The sequence below is a fragment of the Mobula birostris genome, chromosome 4 (assembly GCF_030028105.1).
Source record: "Mobula birostris isolate sMobBir1 chromosome 4, sMobBir1.hap1, whole genome shotgun sequence".
NCBI lineage: Eukaryota > Metazoa > Chordata > Chondrichthyes > Myliobatiformes > Myliobatidae > Mobula > Mobula birostris.
The window spans coordinates 204,400,956-204,421,884 of record NC_092373.1 but is presented as its reverse complement, the minus strand read 5'-3'; the positions used below and the strand labels follow the sequence as shown (position 1 = coordinate 204,421,884).

The 20,929-nt window shown below is 44.4% G+C and overlaps 1 protein-coding gene across 1 annotated transcript in view; it reads right to left on the bottom strand.

Moving 5' to 3' along the window:
- LOC140196884 (sideroflexin-5-like) overlaps positions 1-20,929 on the bottom strand; it is a 279,713-nt gene that overhangs the window by 118,305 nt on the left and 140,479 nt on the right. Inside the window, exons 11-12 of the mRNA XM_072256792.1 lie at positions 15,962-16,077; positions 13,087-13,172 (exon numbers count right to left, since the gene is read on the bottom strand). Of these exons, the coding sequence (XP_072112893.1) occupies positions 13,087-13,172; positions 15,962-16,077 (202 nt within the window). The remainder of the gene's footprint in view (positions 1-13,086; positions 13,173-15,961; positions 16,078-20,929) is intronic.

The window sequence follows — 20,929 nt, the reverse complement described above, 5'->3', positions numbered from 1 at the left end:
TGTACATTTGAATTTTCAAAAGGCCTTTGACAAGGTGTTTACCAAGAGTCTATGGTATTACAGGAAAGTTACTAGCATGGTTAGAGCATTGGCTGATTGGTAGGAGGCAGCAAGTGGGAATAAAAGGATCCTTTTCTGGTTGGCTGCCAGTGACTAGTGGTGTTCCACAGGGGTCGGTGTTGGAACCATTTCTTTTTATGCTGTATATAAATGATTTAGATGATGGAATAGATGGATTTGTTGCCAAGTTTTCAGATGATACGAAGATTGGTGGTACGGCAGTTAATGTTGAGGAAACAGGTAGACTGCAGAAGGACTTAGACAGATTAGGCGAATGGGCAAGAAAGTGGCAAATGAAATCCAATGTTGGAAAATGCATGGTCATGCACTTTGGTAGTAGAAATGATTGTGCAGACTATTTTCTAAATGGGGAGAAAATCCAGGAATCTGAGATGCAAAGGGACTTGGAAGTCCTTGTACAGAACACCTGAAATGTTAACTAACAGGTTGATTCAGTGGTGAGGAAGGTAAATGCAATGTTAGCATTCATTTCAAGAGGTCTAGAATACGAGAGCAGGGATGAGATGCTGAGGCTTTATAAGACACTAGTGAGGCCTCACCTTGAGTATTGTGAACAGTTTTAAGCTGCTCATCTAAGAAAAGATGTTCTGGCATTGGAGAGGGCTCAGAGTAAGTTCTCAGGGATGATTCCAGGAATGAAAGGGTTACCATACAAGGAACGTTTGGTGGCTCTGGGGCTGTACTCTCTGGAATTTAAAAGATGAGGGAGGATCTCACTGAAATCTTTTCAATGTTGAAAGGCCTAGACAGAGTAGATGTGGAAAGGATGTTTCCTATAAACGTAAAACATAGAACATAGAAATTTACAGCACATTACAGGCCCTTCGGCCCACAATGTTGTGCTGACCATGTAACCTACTCTAGAGACTGCCTAGGATTTCCCTAGCGCATAGCCCTCTATTTCTCTAAGCTTCATGTACCTATCTATTGAATCCACTTCCACCACTGCTGCCGTCAGCCCATTCCAAGCACCCAGCACTCTCTGTGTGAAAAACTTACCTCTGACATCCCCTCTGTACCTGCTTCCAAGCACCTTAAAATTATGCCCCTCATGTTAGCCATTTCAGCCCTGGGAAAAAGCTTCTGGCTTCCACACGAACTATGCCTTTCATCATCTTATACACTTCTTTCAGGTCACCTCTCATCCTCCATCACTCCAAGGAGAAAAGGCCAAATACACTCAACCTATTCTCATAAGGTACACCCTCCAATCCAGGCAACATCCATGTAAATCTCCTCTGCACTCTCTCGATAGTATCCACATCCTTCCTGTAGTGAGGTGACCAGAACTGAACACGGTACTCCAGTGGGGTCTGATCAAGGTCTTATATAGCTGTAGTATTACCTCACGGCTCTTGAACTCAATCCCACAGTTGATGAATGCCAACACACCATTTGCCTTCTTAACAACACTGTCAACCTGTGCAGCCGCTTTGAGTGTCCTGTCAACACAGACCCCAAGATCTCTCAGATCCTCTGCACTGCCAAGAGTCTTACCATTTATATTATATTCTGTCTTCAAATTAGACCTACCAAAATGAACCACTTCACACTTATCTGGGATGAAGTCCAACTGCCACTTCTCAGCCCAGTTCTGCATCATATCGATGTCCCGTTGTAGCCTCTGACAGCTCTCCACACTATCCACAACACCCCCCAACCTTTATGTCATCAGCAAACTTACTAACCCACCCTTCTACTTCCTCATCCAGGTCAGTTATAAAACTCACAAAGAGGAGGGGTCTCAGAACAGATCTCTGTAGAACACCACCGGTCACCGAGAACGGTGGAGCAGTCTAGGACAAGAGGGCACTGCCTCAGGATAGAAAGGTGTCCATTTAAAACAGAGATGCAGAGGAATTTCTTGAGCCAGCGGGTGGTAATTTTGTGGAATTTGTTACCACAGGCAGCTGTGGAGGCCAGGTCGTTGGGTGTATTTAAGGCAGAGCTTAATAGGTTCTTGGTTGGACATGACATCAAAGATTCTGGGGAGAAGGCCGGGGAGTGGGGCTGAGGAGCAGAAAAGAGGATCAGCCATTATTGAATGGCAGAGCAGACTTGATGAGCCAAGTGGCCTAATTCTGCTCCTATGTTTTATGGTCTTATGGAATGAACAGTCAACATTTCGGGCTGGTGGCGGAGAAACACAACTGGACAGGGAGCATGTATGGAGGGGAATGAGAAGGTTTTGGGCTGAAACCCTGGGCTTTGTGTGTGCTTGTGTCTGTTGGTCTAGATTTGCAGTTTCTGCAGTGTCTCTTACGTCTCAGAAATGGAACTGGTATCCGAGGTGTAAAGAATCAGGCCAATGTTGATTGTTGTACAATGTAGTAGTGAGGTGGTAGGCTGAGAATTCAAAATCCAATTCAAAACTATTCTGTAAAAAATTGTTAATAAAGAAGCACATCTCAGAGAAAATTACCACAACCCCTGTCAGATGCAGTCTAACTGATGTGAAGGAGATTTGCCTTACCTAGTACAGGCCTGCCATACAGTATATGACCCCAGTCTTTGACCAGGATGGGTGACTACCAGCCGATCATAGAAATAGCCCACCAAATGACTTAATCATTTGAGTCCTGGTGAAGGGTCTCAGCCCAAAACGTCGATTGTCCATTCCTTTCTGTGGATGCAGCCTGACCTGCTGAATTCCTCTGGCATTTTGTATGTATGGCTCAGTCATCTCAACATATTCAGGATCAAGACATTAATAGTGTATGAGTAGGATATTTGAGGGGAAATTTACCCAAAAATGTCAATCACTGTATAAAATATAAAGTTTTTTTAATGATTAGAAAATCTGTGCTGCATCACTGTTGTTGGCAGAATCAAAGGCGGTGACGAATTGGCTTAAAGGAAGAAGATTGGAAACCTGGTTGAGTGGCACCATTTGACCACAGACGTGACCCAACAGATGACTGAATTAGCTCAATCATTTTCAGAATCAAGACACATCATAAGAGGGCAACAGGCATTGGGAAAATGTGGTTCGTTCCAACACTAATTGAATAGGAGCAGGAAGAAGAACGTTAGAGGGAAACTTCACCCAAAAATAGTGTCACTGACTGAGGAATGACGGGAGAAATGGAACATCGCAAATGCCCTTGCCTTTGCCTTTGATAAGGTGCCACACATGAGGCTACTTAACAAGATAAGAGCCCATGGAATTACGGGAAAGTTACATACGTGGATAGAGCGTTGGCTGATTGGCAGGAAACAGAGAGTGGGAATAAAGGGATCCTATTCTGGTTGGCTGCCGGTTACCAGTGGTGTTCCACAGGGATCAGTGTTGGGGCCGCTTCTTTTTACATTGTACATCAATAGAATAGATGGCTTTGTGGCTAAGTTTGCTGATGATACAAAGATAGGTGGAGGGGCCGGTAGTGCTGAGGAAACAGAGAGTCTGCAGAGAGACTTGGATAGATTGGAAGAATGGGCAGAGAAGTGGCAAATGAAGTACAATGTTGGAAAGTGTATGGTTATGCACTTTGGTAGAAAAAATAAACAGGCAGACTATTATTTAAATGGGGAAAGAATTCAAAGTTCTGAGATGCAACGGGACTTGGGAGTCCTCGTACAGGATTCCCTTAAAGTTAACCTCCAGGTTGAGTCAGTAGTGAAGAAGGAGAATGCAATGTTGGCATTCATTTCTAGATGAATAGAGTATAGGAGCAGGGATGTGATGTTGAGGCTCTATAAGGCGTTGCTGAGACCTCACTTGGAGTACTGTGGGCAGTTTTGGTCTCCTTATTTAAGAAAGGATGTGCTGACATTGCAGAGGGTACAGAGAAGATTCACTAGAATGATTCCGGGAATGAGAGGGTTAACATATGAGGAACGTTTGTCCGCTCTTGGACTGTATTCCTTGGAGTTTAGAAGAATGAGGGGAGACCTCATAGAAACATTTCGAATGTTAAAAGGCATGGACAGAGTGGATGTGGCAAAGTTGTTTCCCATGATGGGGGAGTCTAGTACGAGAGGGCATGAGTTCAGGATTGAAGGGCGCCCTTTCAGAACAGAAATGTGAAGAAATTTTTTTAGTCAGAGGGTGGTGAATCTATGGAATTTGTTGCCATGGGCAGCAGTGGAGGCCAAGTCATTGGGTGTATTTAAGGCAGAGATTGTTAGGTATCTGAGTAGCCAGGGCATCAAAGGTTATGGTGAGAAGGCGGGGCAGTGGGACTAAATAGGATAAAATGGATCAGCTCATGATAAAATGGTGGAGCAGACTCGATGGGCTGAATGGCCTACTTCTGCTCCTTTGTCTTATGGTCTTATGGAATGGTGGATCGGCTGTTTGGCTGTACTTGGGTGATTTTTTATTTCTCTCTCTCTCTCTCTCTCTCACTCTGTCTCTCGATGGTGGGGGAGAGTTTGATGCTGATCCTCGAGTCGGAGAAACTCAGAATAAAAGCAACAAGGCAGACTGTAACAGCGAGCGATTTTGTTGGTCTCCTCTCGTGCTGTGGAAAAGGGCGATACCTCTCTGTCTCTAGTTAGGAAGAGCGAGAATTGTCAAGTGAACAATTAATTTTTGTTGGACTGTGGGTACAGTCTCTCTTTAGCGGCTTTGCTGTTGTTTGCTTGGTGGGTGGTGGGGCTGATGCGCTTTGCTGAAATGATGGGGGAGGAGGAGGGGGAGGAATGATGCTTTGCTGCTGCTTGTGTGTGGGAGGGGAAAGAGGGGGCGAGGGCTTCTAACGTTTCATTGTCATTCATTGCGGTTCTCTTCTGTTTTCGTGAATTTCTGAAAAGAGCAAGAATTTCAGGTTGTATACTGTATACATTCACTGATATTAAATGGAACCATTGAACGACTGAAAATGTTAACAACAGTGTAAATTAGAATAGTTTTTTTGTAAATTAGAAAGCCTTTAGGGTCCCAACAACCCTCCTTCACAGTTTCACCTTCTCCTTCTATCAGTCTATTCCTGCTTGCCCTGAGCTTCCTTCCCACTCTAACTTTGGGATAATGCTTCAAAGTTCAAAGTAAATTTATTATCTATGGGCAAAATCCCTAATTGTGCTCCTATATCTATGGTCTTATGATGATTCAGGGCCATCATCCCCTGACTACAGTACAGGAGATGGGATGTTATGTTGAAGTGGTATAAGACATTGGTGAGGCCTAATTTGGAGTATTGTGTGCAGTTTTGGTCACCTATCTACAGGACAGATGTAAATAAGGGTGAAAGAGTACAGAGAAAATTTACAAGTATGTTGCCGGGTCTGGATGACCTAAGTAATATGTAAAGATTTAATAGGTTAGGACTTTATTACTTGGAACGTAGAAGAGTGAGAGATTTGATAGAGGTATCCAAAATTATGAGGGGTATATATAGGGTACATGCAAGTAGACCTTTTTCCACTGAAGTTGGGTGGGTCTACAACCAGAGTTCATTGGCTAAGGGAGAAAGGTGGAAAGTTTAAGGAGAACGTGAGGGGAAACTTCTTCTCTCAGACGGTTGTGAGAGTGTAAAACGAGCTGTCAACGCAAGTGGTACATGCGAGTTTGACTTCAATGTTTGAAAGAAGTTTGGATAGGTAAATGGATGGGAGAAGTAGTCAGGTGCAGGACGATGAAAGTAGACAGCTTGAATGGTTTGGCACAGACTGGACATTTCTCTGCTGTACTTTTCTATGACTAGCTTTACCTTGCCTCCTTGCACGGCCATTTTATCTCCTGCTCCATTTCTCTTTGATGAGGAAATGTCTGAGTCATTCTCTTTCTTTTACATTCTGTCATTTTTCATATTTGATTATGAGAAGCATAGATAGGGTGGTTAAGAAAGGATAAGGCAAGCTTGCCTATATTCGTCGAGTCGATATCTTAATTAGATATTAAGAAAGAGGATGTGCCGGAGCTTTTGGAAAGCATCAAGTTGGATAGGTCACCAGGACCAGATGAGATGTATCCCAGGCTACTACAGGAGGCGAGGGAGGAAATTGCTGAGCCTCTGCCGATGATCTTTGCATCATCAATGAGGATGGGAGAGGTTCCAGAGGATTGGAGGGTTGCGGATCTTGTTCCTTTATTCAAAGAAGGGAGTAGAGATAGCCCAGGAAATTATAGACCAGTGAGTCTTACTTCGGTGGTTGGTAAGTTGATGGAAAAGATCCTGAGAGGCAGGATTTATGAACATTTGGAGAGGCATAATATGATTAGTAATAGTCAGTATGCCTTTGTCAAATGCAGTCCATGCCTTACGAGCCTGATTGAATTTTTTGAGAATGTGACTAAACATATTGATGAAGGTAGAGCAGTAGATGTAGTGTATAAGGACTCCAGCAAGGCAATTGATAAGGTACCCCATGCAAGACTTATTGAGAAAGTAAGGAGGCACGGGATCCAAGGGGACATTGCTTTGTCAATCCAGAACTGGCTTGCCCACAGAAGGCAAGGAGTGTTGTAGACAGGTCATACTCTGCATGGAGGTCGGTGACCAGTGGTGTGCCTCAGAGATCTGTTCTGGGACCCCTACTCTTTGTGATTTTTATAATTGACCCGGATGAGGAAGTGGAGGGATGGGTTAGTAAATTTGCTGATGACACAAAGGTTGGGGGTGTTGTGGATAGTGTGGAGGGTTGTCAGAGGTTACAATGGGACATTGATAGGATGCCAAACTGAGTTGAGAAGTGGCAGATGGAGTTCAACCCAGATAAGTGTGAGGTGGTTCATTTTGGTAGGTCAAATATGATGGCAGAATATAGTATTAATGGTAAGACTCTAGTCAGTGTGGAGAATCAGAGGGATCTTGGGGTCCAAGTCTATAGGATACTCAAAGCTGCTGTGCAGGTTGACTTTGTGGTTAAGAAGGCATACGGTGGATAGCTGGAGGCTTTTTCCTAGGGCTGAAATAGCTAACATTAGAGGGCACAGTTTTAAGGTGCTTAGAAGTAGGTACAGAGGAGATGTCGGGGTAAGTCTTTTTACACAAAGAGCGGTGAGTGTGTGGAATTGGCTGCCGGCGACGGTGGTGGAGGCGGATAAGATAGAGTCTTTTAAGAGACTCCTGGTACATGGAGCTCAGAAAATTAGAGGGCTATGGGTAACCCTAGGTAATTTCTAACGTAAGGACATGTTCGGCACAGCTTTGTGGGCTGAAGGGCCTGTATTGTGCTGTAGGTTTTCTATGTTTCTATGAGTCACTGAGTTGAAAAGTGAGGAAGTTATATTGCAGTTAGGCTGAATTTGGAGTATTGCGTACAGTTTTGGTCACCCCATTTTAGGAAGGATGTTGAGGCTCTGGAGAGGGTGCAGAGGAGGTTTCAAAGTTCAAAGTAAATTTATTATCAAAATACAGATATGTCACCATATACTACCCTGAGATTTGATTTCTGGCAAGTATACACTGTAAATCCAATAGAATCTATGAAAAACCACATTCAACAGGACGGACAAATGACCAATGTGCAAAGACATCAAACTGTGCAAATACAAAGGAAAAAACAATAAATATTGAGAACATGAGAGTCCGGGGTCCTGCCTGGATTAGAGGGCATATGCTGTAATGAGATATTGGACAAACTTGGGTCGTTTTCTCTGCAGCAGTGGAAGCTGAGGGGAGATCTGATAGAGGTTTATAAGATTAAGAGAGGCATAGACAGAGTAGGGAGTATCTTTTTTCCCCAGGGTTGAAATGTATAATACCAGAGGGCATGCATTTAAGGACAGAGAGGTAATTTCAAAGGAGATGTGAGGGGCAAGTTTTTTTTACACAGACAGTGGAGGATGCCTGGGATGCACTGCCTGGGGTGGTGGTGGTAGAGATAAAAATGTTAGGGACTTCTGAGAGACAATTAGATTGACACACAAATGTGAGGAAAATGGAAGGATATGGATAGCCGGTAGGCAGAAGTGGTAGTTAGGATGCCCATTTGATTATTAATTTAATTGGATCGGTACAACTTTGTGGGACAAAAGGCCTATTCCAATGTTATACTGTTCTCTGTTCTATGTTCCATATAAGCCCTTCACCACTGTAAATAATTCTGGCTGCAGGAAGTATTCTCCATCCCCTTGTCTGGGACTGCATCCTTCTATGTGTGAACAGATGACTTACGAGTCAGCCTGTGAGTCTGTGTTGTAAATTGGCAAGTGGCTTGTTCAGGGGGTGAAGTGCACCAGTGCAACATGACATTTCGCTGAGGGGTATTTTCGTGGGCGAGCTACGTTTACGTTATCGCCTCTAATTCACTTCCTTGTGCTAAACAAACAGCCGAGCTGCAGGTTGAGGTGTTTATTAGCACAAGTTGAAGCTGTTTGAAGGAGAGAACATACCAGGGCCGGCTAAATTTATCACTGTCATGGCAGATTTCAGTAAGTTTACATTTAAAGAAGGAAATAAAAATCATCAAATATGTTTTGGTAGGAGCAAATTCACTCCAACCAATGTCCAAAGAGACATGGAAATACATGTATGTGCAATATTAAAAAGGTATTAGAGATAATTACTGTATATATCTAATTAAATACTGGCCATATACCAAACACAAGTGAATCAGAATTATGCTATAGTTTTCTGAAGTCCTGGTTAGACCACATTGACAGTACAATCAATGCACATAAAATGCTGGAGGAACTCAGCAGGTCCTCAGGCAGCATCTATGGAAATGAATAAAGAGCCCATGTTTTGGGCTGAGACCCTTCATCAGGGTTGGAAAGGAGGGGGCAATCTGCCAGAAAAGAAGGTGGAGGGAGGGGAAGGAGGACAAGCTGGAAGATGATAGGTGAAGACAGGTGGGTGGGGGAGGGCGGATGAAGTGAGAAGCTATCAGAAGATAGGCAGAAAAGGCAAAGGGCTGGAGGAAAAGGAATCTGATGGGAGAGGAGAGCAGACCATTAGAGCAAGGTTAGGAGGAGAGGCATTGGGGGAGATGATAGGCAGGAGAGGAGAAGAGATAAGAGGCCAGAGTGGGGAATTGAAGAAGGAAAGGGAAGGTGGGAAAAATTACTGGACGTTGGAGAAATCGATGTTTATGTCATTAGGTTGGAGGCTACTTTGACAGAATATTAAAAGTTGCTTCTCCAACCTGAGAGTGGCTTCACCATGACAAAAGAGAAGGCCATGAACCAACATGTCAGAATGGGAGTGGGATAGGAATTAAAATGGTTAGCCACTGGTAAATCTTGCTTTTTGCAGATGGAGCAGAGGTGCTTGACAAAGCGATCCCCCAGTCTATGTCAGGTCTCACCAATGTAGAGGAGGCCACGTTAGGAGCACCAAATACCTCAGAAGATTTGCAGAAGTGTTGCCTCACCTGGAAGGACTGTTTGGGGACTGGAATGGAGATGAGGGAGGTGCTGTGCAATGTGTAGTTTTGGGCAGCATGGTTTAAGAACTATAGCTTCCCCTGGGTGTTCCAGTTTCCTACCACGTTACAAAGTCATACAGGTTAGGGTTAGTAAGTTGTGGGCATGCTGTGCTGGTGCTGGAACTGTGGTGGCAGCCCATCCTGTGACATGCTGGTTGTTTATGCGAATTAAGCATTTCACTGTGTGATTCAATGCACACGTGATAAATAAACCTGAATTTTGAAAGATATTGGCTTTGGGGAGTCTTCAAAGGGCTAAATTGTAGGACGCAGTTGCACAAACTGGAATTTCATTTGTCAGAACTTGAAAGGAGTGGTTTGTTAAGATTTCAAAATGTTAAGTCGGATGTTAAGAACACAAAGCTGTACCACACAGGAGCAGGCCCTTCAGCCCATCATGTGGTGCTGAACTATTTACACACCGAACTAAACCCTTTACATAATAGCCATATCCTTCCACTAATTGCACATTCATGTGCCTATCCAAGAGCCTCTTAAACACCACCCTTGGCAGGTCACTCCAGGCACCCACCACCCTCTGTGTGAAAAACAACTTGCCCTACACATCGCCTTTAAATTTTCCCCTTCACCTTAAATACATGCCCTCTTGCAATAGATATTTTGACCCTGGGAAAAAAAGATACCACTTATCTACCTTATCACAGCCTCTCGTAATCTTACAAATCTTTATCAATCTCTTTCTATATATAAAAGACCATAAGCCCATAGGGCAGGGGCAAAATGTGTTATTTTCCAGCAGCAGTACAGGATAGACTATATCTCTCTCAACCCCATTCCCCTGTGAACTTTGACGCCCTTACCAATAAAGAACCTATCAACTTCTGCTTTAATTATACTCAATAATTTGGCCTCCTCAGCTGCTGTGGCAATTAATTCCACAGATTTACTGCCCTCTGGCTAAAGAAATTCCTCCTCATCTTGTTCTGAATGGACGAATCTCTATTCCGAGGCTGTGCCCTCTGGTCCGGGACTCACCTACTATAGGAAACATCCTCTCCACATCCATTCTATCTAGGCCTTTCAATATTCAATAGGTTACAATGGCATAGAGTCACAGAGAGGTACAGGCCCTTCAGCCCATCCAGTTCATGCTGAGTAGTGAAAAGGAAGAGTAAACATAGTGAGATTATGTTCATGGGTTTGTTGTTCATGGAAGAAGCTCTGCCGTTTTTAATCTCCCCCATATTACTGAAACCCCTTTTTACTGGGTGTCTGTAGAGATGCAGCTTGTTAGCCCCTTGGTAACAGCTACTGGACTCAGCGATGAGAAAACCATGTTTCTCAGGCTCCGTATGTCTAGGGTCGATATGACCCGGGTCCCACCAAACCTGTGAGGTTGGGATATGTTGTCCACCCGATGCCCCGATCTATGCGGATACTGTGTGAGTACTGCCCCCATGCAATTAGCCTTTGTCAAGAAATAATAGATCGTACACTACATACAAGTATAAAGAAAGTATATTTACAAATGTCAGCTTTATCGAACAGTTAGTAGGAAAAAGAAAAAGAAAAAAATAAAAAGGGCCCACTACAGTTAACCCAGTCCAAATGTGCACATAAGTTGGAGCTCATCTTGAAGTTGTCTTTAACTCTGGCACTGGACCCACTGTCTGCATGAAAGCCCACACCACCTTCCGAATGTCACTCAAAATCCATCTTGAGCAACACTACGGGAGTATTGGTCTTCCTCCTTGAAGCCATTCATCTGCACAAAATACTTTGGGCAACAGGGACGGCATCCTCGGACACTTTCCCTCCTATCTTCTCTCAGCTCCCGCCAAAATGATCTCGATCCACACCAATGTCCGTCACCTAAACCTCTTTTCCCAACCCCTTAGTTGAACAACATGGCCCCTTAATTTAGCTCAAACACGAACATGCTAAAGGCAGAATTGACTGCTCTTACAGAACTGCTAAAATGAAACACCTACAGCACAGCAGTAAAGATCTTAACCAGGGCATTACATTCCTGTCAACTTTTTCCAGCCTGTCAAGCCGAGAGTATGTGGCACACTCCCATATAGTATTTCCTCCGCGCCCCCCCCCACAGATGTTGCTTAACGCACAGAGTTCCTATAGTATCCCAAACATGAGAAAAATCTGCAGATATTGGAAATCCAGAGCAACCCACACAAAATATCCTGGGTGGGAGGGGTCTTTGATTAGGTTGGCTGCTTTACTGAGGCAACCAGAAGTGTAGACCGAGTCCAAAGAGTGAAAGCTGGTTTCAGTGGTGTGCTGAGCCATGTCCACAACCCAATTTGCTGGCATTTGTGCCTTATTGATTCAGCTGCTCTTCCAGATGCTTCTTCAATGCTGTCTTCTCCACCTTGTGTTTATGACACTACTCACTTTCTGATTCCTCAGATCCCCGTTGAACCTCTTACTTGTTACCTGAGCACTTAGACATTCCTGCCATACAGACAGGTTTTTTGCTACCTACCCTACCTACCTAAGGCTCCTATATTTCTGGATATTATACATCTCTGTCGGGATCTTTCCCCTCCAAGGAAGGCAGACCCAACCCACCTTGTTCACTCTCTTAGCTCGACCATTCCATCCTGGCAAGTCTCATCTGCACCCTCTCAATAAACGATTTAGAAAGCCAGGCTCTGTTATAGGAGTCAAACTGGAGCCTGTGGTAGAACAAAGGACCCTACAGGATATCTTGGCAATTCTGGACAATGATTCTCACCCTCTGCATGCCACCTTGGCTGAACAGAGGAACACTTTTAGAAATAGATCAAAACAACTGCACTCCTCCAAAGAGCGCTATATGAGGACATTAAGCTCTATAGTGAGTCATCTATAGTGGGGGAAGTGATGACCTCCTCCTGTTAGACTGTTTGTAGTAACTCATCTTTTATTCTTTCTACTTCTCTTCTAATATTTGTATATCTGCAACTTGTAATGCTACTGTGACTATGTAATTTCCTTTCAGATCTATCTATCCATCTATAAAATGGGCTTGACCTCACAATGAATGTCATTGTAATCTTGCACCTTATTAGACCATGAGACCACACAACATAGGAGTAGAATGAGGCCATTTCCCGTCGAGTCTTCTCTGCATTCCATCATGGCTGATTTATATCCCTCTCAACCCCGTTCTCTGGCCTCCTTCACTGTAACCTTTGATGCTCTGATTAATCAAAACCTATCAACCTCCAGTTTAAACATACCCAATGACTTGGCCCCCGCAGCCGTCTGTGGCAATGCATTCCACAGATTCACCACCATATGGCCAAAAAAATTCCTCTTCGTCTCTGTCCTAAAGGGATGTCCTTCTATTCTGAAAATGTACCCTCTGGTCCTAGACTCCCCCACCATCGGAAACATCCTCTCCATGTCCACTCTATCTGTGCCCTCTGGTCCTAGACTCCCCCAATACAGGAAACATCCTCTCCACATCCACTCTATCTGTGCCCTCTGGTCCTACACTCCCCCACCAGAGGAAACATCCTCTCCATGTCCACTCTATTTAGGCTTTACAAGGGCCTATTTTCACTAGGCCTATTTTTTTAATCACTTTCTCTGTAGCTGTTACAGAACAAGAGGGGAAAATGTTTCAGAGCATGTCCTCTGGGGAAACTATAGCCCACTGATTTTAACAGGAGGGGCTGTGGAATGAGGAACAGACAGAACCAAAGTGACAGTGTTAACACTTACTTCTCCAGGAATGACATGACAACCGGTGGCAGAACAAGGATGGGGATTGGGAGGACGATCCGAGTTAAGGCAGTCTCCATCAGTGCCTGGAGGAAACAGAAGTCAATATCAACAAACTTGGTAACGGAAGATTCAACCTGACACAATACCATATGGGCTCAGACTCGAGAGATTCTGCAGATACTTGAAATCTGGATCAACACACAAAAAGCTAGAGGTACTCAGCAGCAAGAAAATGACATTTTAGGTCTGGACTAGAAAGATAGGGAGGGACAGCCAGTATAAAAGATCGGGGCAGGGATTGGTGAGGGGCGGAGTAAGAATAGTAGGTGATAGATGGATCTGTAGCCCTCGACCATGGACCACTCTTTATATTTCCTTCCCCAGTTTTCCCTCTGACTGTTCCCCTCTTGGTCTGATCTCTCGTCTGCTGCTCTGTTGTGGTCTCCAGTGCTCTCTCTATTCTCTCTGCGGCCCAGCCCCTCAATGGCCGTCTGGTGGAGGCTGGCCAATGGATGCCTGTCTATTGACGTGTCTAATCAGCTAACCGTCTGGCTGGCAATAATTTGTGCAGACTGACGGTGCCTGCCATGGTTTCTGCTCTGAGGATCTCCGTCTCCTCCAAACAATGCTATTATATCTAATGTATTGATATTGGTAGATGACAATTTCCTCATCACTAATCAACCTTCCCACATTGCCTCCTCCCCATCTCCTCTCAAATACTTTGATTCATTTCAAAGACTCAAATATTACCAAAGAGTGTATGAGTATACAACCCTGAGATTTGTCTTCCCACAGACAGCCATGAAACCAAGAAACAGCAGCAGCTGCTGCAACACAACATATGCCAGTGAAAGTAAACCTGGTTTTAATTCAGATTTAGATTTTATTTGTCATGTGTACATCGAAACACACAGTGAAATGAGTTGTTTGCATTAACAACCAACACACCGAAGGACGTGTTGGGGGCAGCCCGCAAGTGTTGCCGCACATTCCGTGCCAACATAACATGTCCACCGTGTTCAACAGAATATTAAGAGCAACAGAAACAACACAGAACCCACAACAAGCAACAAAACAGCAAAAGCAAAACAAGCCTCTTTCCTCCCTCCCCGCATCCACAACCCCCAACGTATATAGACAGTCATCTGACCCTAGGACAGGCCGTCTTCAGCATTCAGCCTGCAGTGGACTTGCTGATGGACGTTTGGACTGAAGGGCCTGTTTCTGTGCTATCTACATGTAAGGGGGTTTCGCCTTTTATGTTACTGCCGAGGCTAATTAAAATGGCTTCTTTATTATGTTATAATTGGGAATGCTTCTTTGTTATGTTAAACGCTGAGAAAATCCTTCCCACTAGCAGTTTGTTGAATCACGTTACTAATAAGAAGATGTTATGAACCAATTGGGATAGTTGTTATGTTTTTGGTGTAGTTGAAGATACTGTATGTGCGGGGTTTTGGGGCAGAAGGCGGGAGAGTGAGACAGAGAATGGACCAGGTGCTGCGATGTCCACTAACGGGGTTGGACCCCGAGGAGGGCGTTCAGCGAGGAGAGGAGACGGAGACGGACTCGTGTAGAGTGTCTGGTCGACCACCGTTGTTGGTTCCAGGTGGCCGGTCGAGGTGGTCCGAGGGGTTGAAGGAAGAAGAAGAAGGGTCTTGAGCTCCAACTTTTTTTGTGCACGAAGAGATTGAACTTTGATAAGTGTGGCACCTTTTATTTTCCTTTTATATTTTATTCACTATTAATTATATAGTTCCAGTAATATCGATAAACTGTAAATCATTTAATTGTATCTGGTGTATTGTCTGTTATTTGGGCGGGGTGGGGTAGATCACACAGCATCCACACAAACTAATTACCCAGTTTGGCGGGGCCGAGGGCTGTTTCCCTAGACGACAGCGAGCCGAGCGACCCTGAGGGTGGCCGGGGGGGGGGCTACATACAATACCATGCAAAAGTCTTAGGCATATATACAGTATATAGCTAAGGTGCCTGGGACTTCTACACAGTAGCGTATTTGTCAACGTGGGGTGGAGTGCGAGTTTGTAAATCTGACGGGAGCAAAGGATGTTGGGAATGCTGAGGAGGGATGTGGAGGACAAGTGGCAGAGAAGGATTGCCAGTGGTGGGGGGGTGACGCAGGTGCGTACACACCCAGCCCTGAGACACGTGGCAAGGTAATTTAATTCCAAACAACTGGTTTATTGATCATCACAGAATGTCTCTCTGGTACTTCCCATTCCCTCCCCTCTCCCTACCCCTTTTCCCAATCATGGTTCCCCTCTCCCTACCCGCTTCCCTGGTGGGCACGTGGCCAAGTGGTTAAGGCATTGGACTAGCGACCTGAAGGTCGTGAGTTCGAGCCCCAGCCGAGGCAACGTGTGTTGTGTCCTTGAGCAAGGCACTTAATCACACATTGCTCTGCGACGACACTGGTGCCAAGCTGTATGGGTCCTAATGCCCTTCCCTTGGACAACATTGGTGTCATGGAGAGGGGAGACTTGCAGCATGGGCAACTGCTGGTCTTCCATACAACCTTGCCCAGGCCTGCGCCCTGGAGAGTGAAGACTTTCCAGGCGCAGATCCATGGTCTCGCAAGACTAACAGATGCCTTATTTACCTCCTTCCCAGTCTCAGTCCACAATAGATACTCATATCCGAATCAGGTTTACCATCACTGACATATGTCATGAAATTTGTTTTTTTTGTGGCAGCAGTACAGTGCAATACATTAAATTACTACAGCACAGTGCAAAAGTTTTAGGCACCCTAGCTATATATACCTGTAGCTATATATAACTATATTTACACACAGAAACGGCAATAAATTGTGGAAGATAGCAAATGGAACTAGTTAAATACGTACATGTCTGGCAGCGATCCTGGAGAACCCAATGGTGTTTCCATGCTCATCCAAGACTGAGATTCCCTCCTCCAGCTCACTGTGCCTCATCAGCACCACATTGCTCACGTTAGCAGCAGCTGCGGGATAACAAGATGTACACAGCACTCAACATCACTATCAGCTAATCGACCTGTAGCCAGTGACTGACTCCACCATTATGGTAGTGCATGCCAGCAAACTCACAATTTATCCCCTCTCATCCCTTCTCTTCTCCTCACCTGCCTATCACCTCCCTCTGCTGCCCCTCCACCTTCACTTTCTCCCATGGTCTACGCTCTGCTTCTATCAGATTCCTTCTTCTTCAGCCCTTTACCTCTTCTACCTCTCACCTCCTACCTTCTTACTTCATCCACCCTCCTCCCGCACACCTACCTTCCCTCTCACCTATCACCTGCCAGCTTATACTCATTCCCCACCACACCTTCTCATTCTGGCTTCTGCCTCCTTCCTCTCCAGTCTCAGCCCAAAATGTTGACTGTTTATCCCCCTCCGTAGATGCTGCCGGATCTGCAGCATGTTGTGTGTATTGCTGTTCATTGTTTTATATACCTCAGTTGTCTCTTTGCAGACATGTGGACTGTGGAGAGAATTAGACCAGATGAAGGGTCTCAACCCAAAACAGTGACTACAATATTCAGTTAGCATATTGACTCTAGTTCTCCCCACTGATGCTGCCTGACCCATTGAGATCCTTTTGAATCTTTCCTCTCTCATCATAAATCTATGCCCTTTTCTTTTGTACGTTCCTGTATATTTCTATAAGACCATAAGACATAGGAGCAGAATTTGTCCATTGAGTTTGCTCCACCATTCCATCATGCTGAATTATTATTCCTCTCTACCCCATTCTCCTGCCTTCTCCCCGCAACCTTTGACGCCCTGACTAATCAAGAACCTATGAACCTCCATCTTAAATATACTAAAAGAGCTGGCCTCCACAGCTGTCTGGCAAAAATTTCCACAGATGTACCACCTAAAGAAATTCCTCCTCATCTCTGTTTGAAATGGATTTCCTTCTATTCTGAAAATGATCTGCAACAGGAAACATGTTCTCAATGTCCATTCTAGTGAGGCCTTTCAATATTCAATAGATTTCAATGAGATTACCCCCTCATTCTTCTAAACTTCAGAGCCATCAAAAACTCCTCATGCATTAACCCTTTCATTCACAGGATCATTCTCACAAACTTTCTCTGGGCTCTCTCCAATGCCAGCACATTCTTTCTCAGATAAGGGGCCCAACACTGCTCACAAAACTCCAAGTGTGGTCTGATAAATGCCTTATGAATCCTCAGTATTAAATTCTTGCTTTTATACTGTAGTCATCTTGAAAGAAATGCTAATATTGCATTTGCCTTCCTTACCACTGATTCAACCTGCAAGTTAACTTTTAGGGAATTCTGCACAAGGACTCCCTTTGCATCTTTGATTTTTGAATTTTCACCCTGATTGGAAAATATTCTATGCATTTATTACTTTATCAAAGTCACAACTATACACGTTCCTGCACTATATTCAAACTGTCACTTCCTTGCCCATTCTCCTACTCTGTCTAAATCATTTCTGCAGGTCTACCCCATCTATGAATTGTTCAATGGCTGCCAAACTGAAGGAGCTGAACTTGGTGATTTTTGACATGCTGCCTACGTCAGAGAAGCATTGGATGAATCGATGCGTGAAGTCAGTGTGCAGTCTCACAGCGATTAATTGTCTTCGTTGTTTTCTTGTGATTGCAATACCCTGTTTGACATTGTAAATGTGGAATGTTGCTACTCCAATTCACTGATTTATTGGTGGACAGCTGTGTGGCCTTGGTCAAAGTGAGGACTAAGCCTCAAACTGCGGTGTAGTCTGCTTATAGCCACCAGGACAGAGACATCGGAGTCGACGCGCTCCACCGGAGGCAGTGTGGCGCAGTGTCAAAGCTGGAGTTAGTGCCGTGTGAGGAAACTAGAGCACCTGGAAGAAACTCTTGCATCCACGGGGAGGACGTACTAACAGTGGAAGCTGGATTAAACTCCGACACCATGACACCCTGAGTGATGCTACCACGGTGCCCTTGCAGACAAAATAGAGGGCGATGTAGGAAGGAAATGTTAGGTTGATCTGAGAGTAGATTAATCGACCAGTTAGCAAGGTATTTGATAAGGTACCCCATGCAAGGCTTATTGAGAAAGTAAGGAGACATGGGGTCCAAGGGGACATTGCTTTGTGGATCCAGAACTGGCTTGCCCACAGAAGGCAAAGTGTGGTTGTAAGTGGGTCATATTCTGCATGGAGGTCGGTGACCAGTGGTGTGCCTCAGGGATCTGTTCTGGGACCCCTACTCTTTGTGATTTTTATAAATGACCTGGATGAGGAAGTGGAGGGATGGGTTAGTAAATTTGCTGATGACACAAAGGTTGGGGGTGTTGTGGATAGTGTGGAGGGCTGTCAGAGGTTACAGTGGAACATTGATAGGAAGCAAAACTGGGCTGAGAAGTGGCAGATGGAGTTCAACCCAGATAAGTGTGAGATGGTTCATTTTGGTAGATCAAATATGATGGCAGAGTATAGTATTAATGGTAAGACTCTTGGCAGTGTGGAGGATCAGAGGAATCTTGGGGTCCCAGTCCATAGGACACTCAAGGCTGCTAAGCAGGTTGACTCTGTGGTTAAGAAGGCATACGGTGCATCCACTTGGAGTACTGTGCTCAATTCAGGTCACCTCACTATAGGAAGGACATGGAAAACATAAAAAGGGTGCAGAGGAGATTTACAAGGATGTTGCCTGGACTGGGGAGCATGCCTTATGAGAATAGGTTGAGTGAACTCGGCCATTTCTCCTTGGAGCAACAGAGGATGAGAAGTGACCTGATAGAGGTGTATAAGATGATGAGAGGCACTGATCGTGTGGACAGTCAGAGGCTTTTCACCAGGGTTGAAATGGTTTGCACGGGAGGGCATAGTCTTAAGGTGCTTAGAAGTAGGTACAGAGGAGATGTCAGGGGTAAGTTTTTTTACGCAGAGAGTGGTGAGTGTGTGGAATGGGCTGCTGGCGGCAGTGGTGGAGGCGGATACGATAGGGTCTTTTAAGAGACTCCTGGATGGCTACATGGAGCTTAGAAAAATAGAGGGCCATGGGTAAGGCCTAGGTAGTGCTAAGGTAAGGACATGTTCGGCACAGCTTTGTGGGCCGAAGGGCCTGTGTTGTGTTGTACTTTTTCTATGTTTCTATAGGTTAACTTCACTCACCTCCACACTGAAAAGACTCCACAACCTACAGACTTACTTTCAAGGATGGTACTACTCATGTTCCCTGTATTATTTATATATTTATTGTATTTGTACAATTCGTCTTAGTTTGCACATTGGTTGTTTGTCAGTCTTTGTGTGTAGTTATTTATGATTCAATTGTGTTTCTTTGTTCTACTCTGAATGCCTGCAAGAAAATAAATCTCAAGGTATTATGTATGGTGACATACGTACTTTGACAACAAACTTACTTTGAGCTTTCAACTTTCCATCTGCGCACTGTAGCCTCTGGGATTCAATACTGGATTCAACAACTTGAGGTAACTCGCTTTTTTCCCTCTATCCGCAGATGTTGCCGGATATTTTCACTTTTAATTTGTTCCTTTGTTTTTTCCCCCCCCCTGTTTCTAACTGCTGGTAATGGTTACCTTGACAACACTGGTCAGCATCCTATCACAGAAACACTCTCCTTTCAGCTCCTCCCGGTCTCTACAAACTAAGACACATTTGATTTCTCACTTTCCTGGTTCTGAAGAAGGGTCACTGATCTGAATCATTAAACTTAGCTTCTCTCCACAATACATCATCTAGTCTCCTGTTTCTGATTTTTTATTCTAGCAGACAAGGCTTTCTTTGAACAAAGTGGATTTATAAGGGGTAGATTGTTAAATGGATTTACCAAGAGTAGACTGGATTGACAGAGGGTAGATTGGATTGACAGAGAATAGACTGGATTAACAGAGAATAGACTGGATTGACAGAGGGTAGATTGGATTGACAGAGAGTAGACTGGATTAACAGAGAACAGACTGGATTGACAGAGGGTAGATTGGATTGACAGAGAGTAGACTGGATTGACAGAGGGTAGACTGGATTGACAGAGAATAGACTGGATTGACAGAGGGTGGACTGGACTGACGGAGGGTGGATTGTTTCTATCTGGTTTGGTTTTTACTATGTTATAACAAAAGCAATAAAGAGTTGAATTTCCATCAGGATTATTCTTATGGAATTGCAGAAGTTTTAAATTGGTTCAAAAGAGAAAGTTGATGCTCACAGAAAAGTAATATGTTAAAAGTAACCTCGAAATATGAACATTCTCGTATGATGTGGGTGATCATGGTCTTCCATCCATGACCATGATTGTTCTTGGTAAATTTTTTACAGAAGTGATTTGTCATTGCCTTCTCTGAACAGTGTCTTTACAAGACGGGTGACCCCAGCTATTATCAACACTCTTCAGAGATTGTCTGCCTGGTGTCAGTGGTCACATAACCAGGACTTGTGATATGCACCGGCTGCTCGTACGACCATCCACCACCTGCTCCCTTGGTTTCACGTGATCCTGATCAAGGGGCTATGCAGGTGCTGCACCTTGCCCAAGGGTGACCAGCAGGCTAGTGGAGGAAAGGAGTGCCTTACACCTCGTTTGGTAGAGACATATCTCTGCACCGCCTCCCTAAAGTTGAGAGGGGAAAATTGGTTTATTTGTGCTATGTACACTCAGTAGTCACTTTAATCAGTACCTCCTGTACCTAATAACGTGGCCACTGAGTGTATGTTTATTGTCTTCTGATGCTGTGCCCCATCCACTTCAACATTCAATGTGTTGTGCATTCGGAGTTGCTCTTCTGCACACTGCTGTTGTAATATGTGGTTATTTGGGTTACTGTTGCTTTCCTGTCAGCTTGAACC